Below are 14,578 nucleotides of genomic sequence, written 5' to 3'. Positions count from 1 at the left end.
CTCTTTTTAGCCCCTTATATAGTAGTACGTAGGCGCGGCCGCCGTAGTATAATAGCCCTTTAGAGTTATATACCTAGCTTTATTATTATTTCTTCTTAACTAAGCAAGGCCGTCGGTTCTTCTTAGTCTACTACTTATCCCTTATAAAAGCGTCCTCTTATTAAGCGGCCCGTAGTTGACTTATTATTAATAACCCCTCCTTATTAAATGCTATTTTAGGTACTCCTATTACGTCGGAGTCCTATAGAACGAGTAGCTTATAATTTATAGTTTTAGTAGTAGGCTTAAGTAGCTCTTTAAGTACTACGCCGTAACTCTAACGCCCTAGGCTCGTAGCCCCGTTATGCCTCTCGAGGTACTCCTCGGAGTTCCCTCGAGCTAGAGCTCTTAACCTCTTTTACTTACTTCTCCGTATTATTACTAGTTCCGTTTTTAAAATACTTACTATCCCTTTTACTTAGGAGCCGCTCCCGCGGCTCGTTCTTATATACCTTATTATTACGATTCTAAGGGGCTCCTATATATTTTTAGCGTTATAGAGGTCTTCCCTTATCTTTAATAGTAGCTCCTCTACTCCGCTATTGTTACTACTTTTATTATAGTTAGGTCTTTATAATAGTCTATTCGCTAGGTTCTTTATACCCGGCTTAAACCTAATCTCGATATTAAACGCTACGAGTTCGTTTAGCTAGCGTAGCTATCTCCCGTTTAGTCTCTTTTTTATATTTAAGAACTATAGGTTAAAATAATCTATAAATACTACGACCTAATCTCGGCTATAAGCAAAGTAGTGTCGCTAGTTCCTTAGTACGTTTATAATAGTTAATAGCTCCGCGTCTTTTATACTATAGCGGCTCTCTATATCCGTTAATTTCCTTAACCTATAAGTAATTAGGTACTAATTACCCTTAAATAATTACGTAATTACTAAGCTAATAGCTCGAGCCGAAGCGTCTATTTATAACCGTGTGGGTAGGGTAGGGTCGAAATATCGTAGTATTAGCGCGTTAGTAAATACTATTAGTAGCTTTTTAAATAACTCTACGGCTAGTATTAGTAGCTCTAATTATCTTAGTTTTGCCTTCCTTAGTAAGTCTATTAGAGGTGCCGTTATTTTAGTATAGTTATTAATAAATTTGTAATAGAACCCCGTAAATCTAAGGAACGTCTATATGTTTTTAACGCTCTTTAGAAGTGGCTAATTTGCTATAGTTTCGGTGCGCGCGGGTTTTATTTTTATACCTTTATTAAATACGATATACTTTAGGAATCTTATACGCAATATATAGAACTCGTATTTGCTACTATTTAGATATAGGTTCTATTGCCGTAGTCTCTATAACACGTTACGTACGTGCTTTTTATGCGCTACGTAGTCGTTGCTATATATTAGGATATTATTTAGGTATACGATATAGACAGTGTTAACTAGGCCGCTTAGAACGTTATTAATATGTACTTAGAAAGTCGCGGGCGCGTTAGTTAGCCCGAAAGGTATAACTAGGTACTCGAACTACCCGTATTTAGTACGAAAAGCCGTCTTTTACTTATCGCCCTCGGCTATACGTATATAGTAGTACGCGTTCTTAAGGTCTAGCTTTATAAAAATAGAAGTATTGGATAGTCTGTTTAGTATCTCTCTAATTAGTAATAGTAGCGTTCTATCTTTTTATATAATCTTATTAATCGCTCTATAGTCGACGTAAAGTCGTAGCTCTTTTTTTTTTTTAAGTATAAAGAGGATAGGTGCTCCTACCGGGCTTATAGAGGGGCGTATCTAGCCCCTAGCCTTTACTTTTATTAAATAGTCGCGTAGGATCTCGAGCTTATAGTTTAATAGTAGGTAAATAGGTCCTTAGGGGATAAGTACTACGTCGTTTAGCTTAATACGGTAGTCGTGCGGTACTTTGTTTAGTAACGAGATAGCTTTCTTTTTTAAAAATAAGTCGTTAAAGTCTTAGTAACGTAGCTTCTAATCCTTAGCTACGCTTATTAGTATTACGTTACTATCTATAGCTAGGTTAATTACGATATGCGCGAGTATTATTAAAATTAAGTTATTTAGTAGCCCCTTTTTTAGGGCGTCTAAGTAGATATATCGTTCGTAAATTAGATATTACTACTTTTTTTATTTTTAATTAATTAGCGGGTCGATATCCTCTAGCTAGGGGAAACCGAGGATAAGCGTAAGTGCCGTAATATTAGCTATTACGAAGCGATATAGCTATATCTCCGTTACGTAGTCGCTATTAGTGATTCGAAGCCGTAAGTAGTAGCTTCCTAGCGTCTCTATTTATTTGCCCTCGACGTTTATTAGTTATAATAATAGGTAAATTTATAAATTAGCGTTAAAGCTATTAAGTAGCCCGATACTAATTACGTTCCCTTTTATTCCCGAATCGATAAGGGCGCTTAGCTTCTCCTATACGTAGTTTAGGTATATATAAGTTAGGATGTCTAAGCGCCGCCCTTATTAATCGCTAGCTACTTTTCTTATTAGGATAGTATTCGAGCTCGTTACCGGTCCGCGCTACTTAGCTAGGGCGAGGTCTAATTAATAGCTAGCGGCCTTATACCCTTTCTAGTTATATTTATAGTATATAACGCTCGGGTAGCTATTAGCGAGGTGCCCGGTTTTATTATAGTTATAGTACTATTAATACTGCTCCCGCGGTCGTAGGTAATCTTTTACGATATAACTAGTCTTTTTATAATTATAGTACGTAGTATCCTTACTAAGCAAGTTGCGGCGTGTTCTTTATATATTCGACTTATTAGCGCCCCGGTATTTTTCCGCTAGCTCGTTTAAGTTTAAGTTAGAATATTACCTAGGGGACGTTCGTGGGCTCCTTATTAATAGTAAGGATTATTCGATACGTCTTATTAGCGATACTAGCTATAGGTAAGTCTACGGAAGTTCTATTTACGATATTATTGCGAGGCGTAGTTCGGGCCGTAGCTTACTTATTAGCGTAGAGATCTTCTATTTCTCTATTGGGATATATTTTAATTCTATCTCGAGCTTATTAATATAGCTAACGAACTCGTCGACTTTTTTTTTCTAGCCTTACGAGGCGCTATTTAGTTATATACTCGTTACTATTCCTTAGTTAGCGGGATTGGATAGGTTGTTTTATAAGAAGGTCTCTAGTTCTTCTTATGTAACCTAGTCTATTATAAAACCGGGGGTCTTTTAGCGGTCGAAGATATAGTATATTTAGGAGGTTTTTATGCCGCCGCTTAGGTAGCTAACCGTATATATTATTTTATTACGGTCTGTTCTTATTTATTAAGCCTATAGGTCGAAGTAATAGTAATAGTTAAAGAGGAAGCTTTATAAATCCCGTGCCGATTTATTAGCGTATAATAAGTTAGGGAGGGATAGTAGTCTAAATATAGACGTTCTGCTTGCGGCGCTTACTTAAGTTAGGAGGGAGCTAGTAAATAGGGGCTTAGGTAGTACGAACTTATTACTTTATTATTACTTAAGCGGCGCTTTAGGTACGGCTTTATTTATTAAACTATTTTTAGTCCGGGGGTTTACGTTTTCGTTTGCGTCGAAGCTAATATCTAAGGCCGCTATAGCTAAGACCGTAGCCCTTAATACGGGGGCCGGGCTATCCGAGGAGCTCTATAGGCGTTCTAAATTTACTCGTCTTTTATATAAGCGCTCTTTATACGTTATAATAAGGATTTCTTTTTCTAATTATCGTTCTTATTTTTATAGTTTTACTAGCCTATTACTTATTATTCGGTTTAGGTATTAGTAAGTAAGGGTAGGAGGTTCGCTATTTTATTCGAAATTTATTAATATTCCTAGCGATGCGGTCCTTTTACGTCGCTATTATGTTAATAGTTTTACTACGCTTCGTTCTTATATCGTTTATTAAGGAGGAGGCGACTCTGGGGGGTCCGATAGAAAAGAGTCGTCTTTTTTTTATTATCGTAGCGCCGACTGCGCTCTCTTACTACGTCTCGTTCTTATTAATATTTTAAGCTTCTGGCCTAGTCCCCTTCGTAGGTAGAGATTTTAGATTATTAATAAGTATATAATATAGAGAAGAAGCTCATAGAGGCTAACTACTATTAAGGTCTAAAAGAGGAATTACTAAAATCTGCCCTTCCCTCGAGGTATACTACTAGCGCTCTATATATACCTAAGCTGCTCCTTTATTACTTAGTCCCCCTCTTTATGCCCCCCTAAGCTATCCCTTAACTAACGAGGCTTAACTAGCGAGGCCTGATATAGAACGTCGCTTACGTCGAGGGATTTTATATTAATATAGTCTTAGAGACTTTACTAAATAGAAGCGCACTCTAGTATTATAGTCTAGATTACACTTTGCGATAGGGAACGCTTTATAAGAGCACTATTAAAAAATAGCTTATCTAAAAGAATAATCTAGTCTTCCTCGAATATAAGCTCTTCTAATCCTATCCTTCTTTCGGAAACCTTAAGCGTATCCTATAGAGCCTAGCTAGTATTATACTACTAGTTAGCTATAGAAAATTCCGTTACTTATATTAACGTACCTATAAGAGGTCTAATAGCGCGCTCCTCTAGTACTTTAGAATAGGTTATCTCGGACCTAATGCTCTTCGTTAATTACTATATAAGACTCGAGGTATGCGTATTAAACCTCTATTATAAGTTAAATATAAAATATATATATTATCTAAAGCTAAGATAGTAGTCTTAAGAGGACTACCCTCGAGAAGAGCCTCACGGCTATAGTACCGTATATACTAAGATCTCTTTTACTTCGAACTATTTCTTAGTAAATAATAATATATACTTATAGCTTCTAACGAATATAATAAGTAGCTCAGGGGGTTCCCTTTAAAAATAAAAATAGAGGAGGAAGTGCTTTTCGTACTACAGAGCCTCGAAGTAGCGATTCGTTATTAAAAAGGGACTCTAATCTACTTTTTTAAAAATAATAATAAGACCGCTCTCCTAACTATAAACGTTAAACGCGTATATAAGACGTAATATAGCGAGCTAGGAATTAGAATAGAACTTCTATTTTTATATACAAAGGAACCCGTAAGTAATACTAAAAAAGTAAGTTAACTCGTAATTACTAAAGCTTATAAAATGCGCCTTTTTATAAACCTCTTTACGAATCTATAGGACGAAACAGTGCTAGCGGCAATCTTTATCTATAATATTACCCCACGGGAGGCTAATAAAAGAGATTTGCTTATTATAATAGAAATTAACTAGTAGAAGCGGTATTAACGCTAGTAGTAAACGGGTTACTAAGTACGGGATTCTAAACTAGTTACCCCGTATCTCGGTAGCCTCTATATATATAGCTACCGAGTATACCCTCTTTATAAGGATCGTAAGAGGGGTATACGTTAAAAGGAGTTTAAAGTACTTCCCCGCGGGCATATAGGATACCTAGTTAGATATATACTAAAAACGCATAACCTATATAGGGTCTAGGTACCTACGCTCGAGCAGGTATTTATTACGAGGAATATTAGGTTTAATAAAGAAGTCTTTTATAATCCCGCACACGAGGAACAAGCTATCGTAAGCGAGTAAGTAAATCTAGTAATTTAAGAGATATAAGAACTCTTTAATACTAATAATAAGTTAATTCGAGCACTCGGGGAAGTAGATCTGGACTTCGGAAATACTAGTACTTAAAATAACTCTATAGTTAAGAATAGTATTATTATTAGATTTTTAACTATTTAGGATGCTAAATAACCGATAGACGTACTCTAGGGTGCGGTAAATAAGGCTAAAGAGGCTAATATAGTCTTATTATTATTACTAACCCCTAAGATAACCCCCTTATACGAGCTCGGGGGTAGGGGTAAAGAAGGGGATATAGTAACTAGGTTATAGACGGCTCTGCGTAGTCTATAGTCCTCTTTACGAGCGCTTATATATATTACAAAGGTTCTCGAGCTTTTAATTCCTAACGGCTCTTAGTAAAACGCTAAAATACGTAGTAAACGAAGTACCGATCGCGAGGAAGTAATTCCTAATACTAAAGTCGACGTTAGTAGGGAACTTTTATAATAAACCTCTATTATTATATAAGAACAGAGCTTATAAGAACCGCCTTATCGAGTGCTAAGTAAAGCTCCGTTAGGTCCTAGACGTTTAAACCGGGCCCGCAGACCTCTATAACGCTTTAATAATAGTATCTTTGCGACGCTCTTATATTTAAATATAAGAAACGGCAATTACTATAACCGCCTCTAGGACTACTTTCTCTCTACTTTTATACCTAATTAATAAAAAGCTATAGAAAAAAGTAGTATAGGATATATAATACTTTATTAAGTAGTAAAAGGAGCAGTTTATAAGACCTACTTAGAGCGCTCTAGAGGAGTTTAGAAACTACGACTTACTAAAGTTAACTTCTAGAGCTTACTAAAGAAGTTTAGCAATATTAAATATCTCCTACCGTAACTATAAAAGTTACTTAGGGATACTATAGATATAAAAATAAAAAAGCTAAGGGATATTAGTATATAAGAAGAGGTCGACCGTAATCCTAAATAAGGGATCCTACTTCTATTAAAGTGGGTATATACTTATAAGTACGACGTTAATAACGAGGTTAGCGAAATAAAAGCACGTATATATATAAGGGGGGATATATAACTACTTAACCCCTTATAAAATACGTACGCTTCGACGCTCGCCGCAAAGGCCTTTAGGCTTATAATAATAATAACTACTTAATTCGACCTTAAAATAGACTAGTATAATACTATTAACGCATTCCTTAACGCGCCTCTTAAGAGCGAGAAGCTAGTGATTATTAAACTCCTAGAGGGATATAAAATTACTAATAAAGTAAGCAAACTCTAACGCGCTCTATATAGCCTCCGAGACTCGCTAATTCTCTAGTTCTAAACTTTTATTTCTATACTCCGTAATATAAATATAATATATAGCTACGAGGAGATCTATATTTACTAAACTATAAACAGGAAGGTAATACTAGTATTCTACGTTAATAACTTTATTATTTTATACTATCGAGACGACTAAAAAGCGGCTTAGGGGATCGTTAACGGTATAAAAAAATATATTAACCTTAAAGAGAATAGACCGATTAATTACTTCCTCAGAGTACGGATTTTATGAGACTATATTACTCGTAAGGTTTACTTTATTTATAACGTATATATCGAGCGAGTTACTAAGCGCTTCGACTTTATAAATTTACTATATCTAGCTACCCCTCTTCTTTAAGAAGAGTTTAAACTAAACGAGGGGTAGGTAATAAAGGAGGAAATAAAGAGTTACTAAGAGAAGGTCGGGAGTGTGTTTTATATAGCTATTATAATTAGACTAAACGTCGCTTTTACTTATTTATAATTATTATAGTTCTTAACTAACCTAAGCGCAACTTATATTAAAATAATTAACTACTATATCCGATATCTCTATATAACGAGATATCTTACGCTCTATTACGGTAGTATACTAAGTACGCAATTATTACTTCTAGCTAGAAATACTAGCTTCGTAAATAACGAGGTAATACGACGATTATCTTAGAGATATATAATATTCCTTTTTAGCGGCCTAATTTAATAAAAATTAGTACGCTAGGTAACGGTTACGACGTTAACTACCGAAGCTAAGCTTCTTTATTTTAAAGAAACTATAAAAGAGACTATAGCTCTAAAGCGCTTTTTTAAAAATATTACCCTTAACCTAGGAGAAGTATAGTTAATTAACTACGATAATTAGTAAACGATTCGACTCGTCGTAGGGGAAGGAAAAAGAATAGCTACTCGACTTTACTATATCGATATATAAAATATATAGCTAAAATAAGAGCACGCTAGAGGTAGCTTCGAGGTTACTTATATATTAACAAAAGACATACTAATAAATAGACTTATTAAAAACCTTTTACGAGCTAAGTTCGAATATTTCTATATACTTCTTAACCTCTATAATACGTAAGAAGCTATTATAAATAGCTAAAATAGTTAAAAATAATTAATTTAGGCCACGCTTAGAAAAACTTAATACCCAAAAGTAAATAATAGACGGAACCTAGAGTGCGGCCTAGAGGCCTAAAATAAATAAAATAACCTTGCCCCATAGGGTATACGTATATAAAAATAAGACCTAGGCTTATGCTTATTATTTAAACTCCTAGTTTACGAAGTACGCGATTGCTAGGAGTATAGCGTTACTAAAGAAGAGGGTTAATACGCGCGCTAAAAAACGCGTTTTACGTATTTTAAAGTTTATAAAGCTAAGAGTAGCGGGGGTAATAGGGGGCGCGGGAGCTAGAATAATTATTAAGTTAATAACTTAGGGTATAAAAGCGGGCGGCGCGATAAAAGGTTAATTATAAATAATTATAATAAGTATAAGAGAGGACCGGGGGCGCGCGTTAAAAAAGTCCTCTATATAGAAGCTAATATAGTTCTCGTATATCTTTTAATTATTATATATTTAGCGGACGATACTACGGAGCTTAGTAATATTTTACTAAAACTATAGTTAGAAGTGCGCTTCTTAATAATAAAAAAGGATAATATACTTATAAAAGAGGGAGCGCTACTTATAATAGCCTTAGTAAGGGCCTAGGCTATTAGCCGCAAGACGATTAGTATATCGATATACTTTTTAGCCGAACGGCTATTAAAGTAGTGCGCATACTAGCTACTACTTTTTATAAAATAACGACTATTATCCTTAGTATCGGTATACTAAAGGGCTACTTTAAAATAGAGTAAGTACTAGATCTCCTATTCCTCAAGAGCCTCTCCCTTAAGCTTCTTAGGGACTAAGTATATATTAAATAGGCCTAGAATAGTAAAAAGAACTATACTTACCGCGGGGGGTACCTTAGCCTCTTAGCGTTCTTTTTTACTTCTTACTACCCTTTTAAAAAGAGTTAGCCTTGCGTTTTTTAGACCTTAAAATAATATTAAATATAAACTCCTAAAATAATAAGTATACGATATACCCTTTTTAAAGGGCTTATTATCCGAACTAGTCTTATTCTTATTCTTAGACTCTAAAGGGGGGATAAGTAAAAGCCCGTTAGAGCTCTTATTATTACTATTTACTTTATTATTACCCTTATTACGGTTACTAAAAAGAGCTTTAAACTTAATAAAGTCCTCGGCGTCTCGACTAGTAGCCTCGATATCCTCTTAGTTAGGGAGGGAGAGCTTAGTAACCGGGCCTTAGTAAGCGGGTAGGAGGTTATAGGGGGGGGTAACGACTTAGAGGGGCTCGTTAGTATTATTACCTATTTAAACTCTTAGTAAACTATATAATACGTATATAAGAGGTATTATAAAAATTGTGTAAAACTTACTATTACTTCTAGATATATTAGATATTTATATTTAGAATAAAATTAGTAAACGATTTAATAGTATAGGCGCGCGCGCGTAGTAAACGGGGGTACTTATAATAACTACGAGAGGTTAAAAAAAAAAAGAAAAATAATAGCTAAGTAACGCTACGAGAATTTAGATATATATAAAGTAGCTAAGTAGCCTCGCCCTTAGTAATTTATATACTAAAAGTAGTAAAATACGCGCTATTCCGGGTTAGGATTCTATTTACTTTAGATAAAGAGATATATTTATAATAAACGCGGCTCAAAAGACGCATATCCCTTGCGCTTAATTTTCCTTTATTTATATTTAACTAAATTAGGCCTTTATAAGGGTATTTAAAGATTCTATTTTAGGTATAATAGCTCCCTAGCGGTAGTAATTAGGGGGTATATTACGTAATAAGGATAGTAATCGCACCTTATAAAGTGCCCGTTACGTGCTAAATTACGTGTTTATCTTAGAGATCGTATATATAGACCTTCTCCTTTTGTCTATTTCTACTTTAATAGTTAAGCCACTTTTACTACACTCCGTATGCCTATTGCTGCGTGCTATAACTCGTGACAGAATGGCATTTAGGACTCAGACATCGACGTATGCCCGCCAGGCCAGCGAGACCTCTATGAACTAGTTGCAAAGTCAGATCTTCACGGCCAAGTGGAGAACACCTTCCTACACCTACCTGCAAACCACCCCGAACGGTTGGTATCATCTCCAGCGGTTCAAGATAAGACCACGGAGACCTCGCCTGAGGTAGACGAGGAACCCGGTAGACATGAGAGAGCCAGTACCGACCCTCCGCCATCCAGCATATCACCCAAGGCTGCCGCGAGTCTCCGCCACCGTCAAGAGACACAAGCTGTTTTAGAACATCATGTTCGGCACTCACAGCTAGTGGGAAGAGTTCTAGAAGTCTTCCACAAGTCTATTCATGCTAGAGAAATGGATGATCAGACAATTTTGTTCCTGAAGGCGGATGTGACGGCCTATGGCAACGATCTCACAGAGCCGCGCTTCACCCCAGCCTTACAAGACATACCACAGCTAACTCCGGACCCCACCGTCTTTCCCTTCGTCAGTTACTATTACACCATACTTTTACTTAATCGTCCCTCTCTTTCACTTGACTCAAGACGTGCAGAGTTCCGTGACGCATTACAGACTAGCATAAATGCTGCCTACGCGATACTCCGCATCATTGAGCAGTATTCAGAATTGGGGGGTCCTTTGTTTTGGCCTGGATACATGTCAGCTGTGTGGATGAGTGGTCTAGTGCTGGCTCTAGCAGCGCGACTCAAAGTTTGCAATGTTGAGAAAGCTATATCGTGCGTATCATCAAAGTTGCCAGCTGGAGTGTTTTACCAATTCGCTAATGGGAAAGTAGAGGAATCGAATCTTCGCTGCAACTGTTAAACAAGTTGACAAAACGATGGGCAATGGCTCGACACTGCAGAGAAGTCCTATCTGTCCTGCTTCAGGGTATCACACAGGGACCTAAAACACATAAGAGAGTCCGAAAAGATACCACTGAGGGCTCAGATCATGAGGATGGTCAAGATGTCACACAAAAGTCTGCCAAGCGAAGCAAGAAGAGGATAAGAGGCACTAATGCGTCTGGGCGACAAGATCAGCCCATAAATCTCGGTACAATGTCTCCGCGACGGCAACTACCAATATCAAACACCAACCATAACACTCGAAGCCCGATTCCAGCCCAACGGCTAAGAGATAGCAATCCCGTTCCAAGGGTCTATGAAAGCCAAAGACAGAATCATTTCAACTTCGAGACATCCGACTTCAACCCAAACAGCCCCCGGCCAAACCAGAGTCAGACTCGTCCAACCGATGCCAGCCAGCTTTTCTCGCCGGCTGACTTCAATTTTCAAAACAACACCTCATCTATGAGTTCCTATTTTGCTCCCATACCCACAACATTTCCGGATCGCAACAGAAACCCATCCAATCAGGTCATGGAAAGACAGTTTGGAGTCACTGACAACTTTTTCGACATGTTCGATGGAGCTACATGGGGTTCACTGCTGGACATTGTGAACGATGCAGGTGCAGAAGCACAATATCCATACTAAGAGCGAAAGCTTCGTCGTTTGGCGCCTGTGAAGTCTTTCAGTTGGACTTCGAATCTGATCAAGGGCGCGGCGGCTTACTGATTCTTTGAAGTTCAAAAGGCAACGTGGTCAAGCTACGTCATCGCTCAATCTTAGCTAAGAGAAGACTGGTCTAGGTAGGCAGTAAGAATCACATTAGAACCAATGTCGCTGTCAATTGTCTACCCTGGCAATGGCTGGTCTCTTTACGCCTGTGACTGGATGAAAGCCTCTCCCTTTTTGATGTTTCCTCCGAGTTCATTAACGGCCACCTTCAAAAGACCCTCTTCATAATCAGACAAAGATCCAATGGGATGCGCGGTCTCGGCACCGCCAGGCCCGAAGGTCACCGGGACAGCAAAATAGCTCACTCCGAGCTTGTGGGCAACAGCCTCACCTCCTTGCAACCCAGGGAGGTAGACATAGGCAGGCTCCACGATACCACTCTGACCTTGAGAAGCCTTGATAATGGCTTGAGCAAAGCTAGGAGGGTATCATGATAAGCAACTATTCATGGACTAAACAGATGTATTTCTTAAAAGGACTGGACTTACCGGAAACCAGCGTACGCCATACATGTTGTCGCAGACCCAGCACCGGTCTTGGCTTTGACAATTTCGTCCCCGCCGAATTGGACTCCTGCAAATGCTACATCAACTTGCGCGTTTACCATCTTCATGACGAATGAACTTACTGTTTGTGATAGCCTCAATCTGCTCTTGGCTAAGCTGTACTGAGGGCTGGGATTGGCTAATCAACGGCAAGATTGTTGCTCCGGAATGCCCGCCAACAACAGGTACCTTGAGATCCTGTGGGCTGATATTGCCAAGGACATCAGCAACAAACTTGGATCCGCGCACAACATCCAGTGTCGTGACGCCAAACAAGCGCTTGGGGTCGAAAACTCTGTGCTTCTTCAACACTTCGGCCGCAATGGGGACTGTGCTGTTGACTGGATTGGTGATAATTGCAACAAATGCTTTCGGGCAGAATTGGGCAACACCAGCAGCCAAGTCTGCAATGACGCTGGCGTTGGTCTTGAACAAGTCTAAAAGTGCGTAAGCCCAAAGATTCAGGTTGTGCTGGAGCTGAAGGCCTAACCATCACGAGTCATGCCCGGCTTGCGAGCAATGCCAGCAGAGATCAGTACGACTTCCGTCCCGCTAAGAGCCTTTTGAAGACCATCATTCTCGGGGAGATAGCCCTTAACGACTGAAGGAGTATCAATGTGGTTGAGATCCGTAGCTACGCCCACAGCGTGAACAACATCGTAAAGTCTAAGATCTGTCACAAGAAGTGACTATGATGAAGTATGTCAGTTGCCTTACGCTGGATACCGTATGAATGAGGCTTTTGGAGTCATACCGATTTGAGTAGGAGACTTAAGGGTTGTCCAATCTGCCCCGAGGCACCCAAAACAGCGACTTTGACCATATTGAAAGAAGGTAAGGAGGTTTCTGCGTCCGAAAACGTTGAAATTGCACGATTTCGAGCGGTCAGATGTTTCAGTGGCGCTTAGGGAGATGATCGAGATGACTTGAGGTAACAGGAGCATGTGAGTCAGATATCACCAAACTAAATGTAGTAGCACACGTGCAGTACGCAAGAAATATGGCGCCAACTATTGAAAAAATCACCCCGATACTATCTACCGATGTGCTCTCGATAATCCATACAATAGCCTCACGGATGAAGTGCCCCGGTAGAAGAAGGGTGTCGGCTTTCGAATCCCGCGGCTCATCATTTAAGCGAAAGCATCGCCGGTCTTCGCCCCGTCGCTAATACGACTCCTCCGACTTCAGGAACACTCTGAACTCTTGCCAAAGGTCTTACACAAGTTCATTCACATAAGTTGACAGTTCAGATCACGGTCATTTTGGTCTCATCACATCGGTTCAACCAGTCGGATCAATACCTACCGCCACAATGTCTCCTCAACCCCTCAAGATCGCAGTCATCCCTGGCGACGGCATCGGCGTCGAGGTCATGCCATGGGGTATCAAGAGTCTCGAAGCTGTCGCCAAAATCTTCAAACTTACGCTGGAGTTTGAGTGGTTCGACTTTGCCAGTTGCGCATACTACCACAAGCATGGGCAGATGATGCCTTCGGACTGGAAGGAGAAGCTTCTCAAGTTTGACGCCATCTACTTCGGCGCTGTGGGCATGCCAGACCAAGTTCCCGACGATGTCTCTCTCTGGGGTAGCTTGCTCAAGTTCCGCCGCGAGTTCGACCAATACATCAACCTGCGTCCCTGTCGTCTGATGCCCGGCGTCACCTCTCCCTTGGCCAATCGGAAGCCAGGCGATATTGACTTCTGGATTGTTCGTGAGAACACCGAGGGCGAGTACAGCAGTATTGGCGGCAAAATATTTGAGGGAACCGACCGGGAGACTGTTATCCAAGAGACTGTCATGACTAGAGTTGGTGTTGACAGGGTGCTTCGTTATGCGTTCGACCTCGCTCAAAGCCGTCCTCGCAAGTGTCTCACAAGTGCCACCAAGAGCAATGGTATCAGCATATCCATGCCTTATTGGGACTCTCGTGTGGTAGAGATGGCGAAGAACTATGAAGATGTCCAGGTTGACAAGTACCACATCGATATCCTCACTGCCCACTTCGTACAACGCCCAGACATCTTTGACGTTGTCGTTGGAAGTAATTTGTTTGGCGACATTCTATCGGACTTGGGACCTGCTTGCACAGGTACTATTGCCATTGCTCCTTCAGCAAACATCAACCCAGATGGCAAGTTTCCTAGCTTGTTCGAGCCGGTGCATGGCAGCGCACCCGACATCGCTGGCAAAGGCGTAGCCAATCCTGTTGGAATGATCTGGGCTGGTCAGATGCTGCTCCAACACTTTGGCTTTACGGACGCTGCAAGCTTGGTACTGAAGGCCATTGAGAACGTGTTGGGACGCGCAGAAGCCGCGGTTTTGACCCCAGATATGAAGGGCTCAGGCAACACGACGGCGTTTGGAGCAGCTATTGAGGCAGAAATTGTGGCACTGGGGGAGAGGAAGTGAGTAGAGCACACTTATTTCATTATGCCGTGGAGACGAAGATATATGTGGATGGCTGGAGTCTGAAGAAGACGTGGAATGAAGGAAAGTAACTAGAA

At 39.6% G+C, this 14,578-nt stretch overlaps 3 protein-coding genes across 3 annotated transcripts; 2 read left to right on the top strand and 1 right to left on the bottom strand.

Moving 5' to 3' along the window:
• Positions 1 to 343: 343 nt before the first annotated feature.
• Positions 344 to 11,441, top strand: CLUP02_07004 (Zn(II)2Cys6 transcription factor; the record flags this gene model as incomplete). The annotated part of the gene is made up of 4 exons (XM_049286001.1): positions 344 to 355; positions 9,934 to 10,432; positions 10,496 to 10,679; positions 10,739 to 11,441. The coding sequence occupies 4 exons, from the start codon at positions 344 to 346 to the stop codon at positions 11,439 to 11,441; spliced, it is 1,398 nt and encodes a 465-aa protein (XP_049143144.1).
• A 224-nt stretch (positions 11,442 to 11,665) lies between these two features.
• On the bottom strand, positions 11,666 to 12,893 carry CLUP02_07003 (malate dehydrogenase; the record flags this gene model as incomplete). Its single annotated transcript, XM_049286000.1, has 5 exons — positions 11,666 to 11,942; positions 12,014 to 12,098; positions 12,154 to 12,507; positions 12,567 to 12,759; positions 12,825 to 12,893. The coding sequence occupies 5 exons, from the start codon at positions 12,891 to 12,893 to the stop codon at positions 11,666 to 11,668; spliced, it is 978 nt and encodes a 325-aa protein (XP_049143143.1).
• A 492-nt stretch (positions 12,894 to 13,385) lies between these two features.
• Positions 13,386 to 14,483, top strand: CLUP02_07002 (D-malate dehydrogenase; the record flags this gene model as incomplete). The annotated part of the gene is made up of 1 exon (XM_049285999.1): positions 13,386 to 14,483. One exon carries the CDS (start codon positions 13,386 to 13,388, stop codon positions 14,481 to 14,483), a length of 1,098 nt encoding a protein of 365 aa, XP_049143142.1.
• Between the last annotated feature and the right edge of the window lie 95 nt (positions 14,484 to 14,578).

This window comes from Colletotrichum lupini, chromosome 3 (assembly GCF_023278565.1).
Source record: "Colletotrichum lupini chromosome 3, complete sequence".
Classification (NCBI taxonomy): Eukaryota; Fungi; Ascomycota; class Sordariomycetes; order Glomerellales; family Glomerellaceae; genus Colletotrichum; species Colletotrichum lupini.
This window is presented reverse-complemented; position numbering and strand designations above follow the sequence as displayed.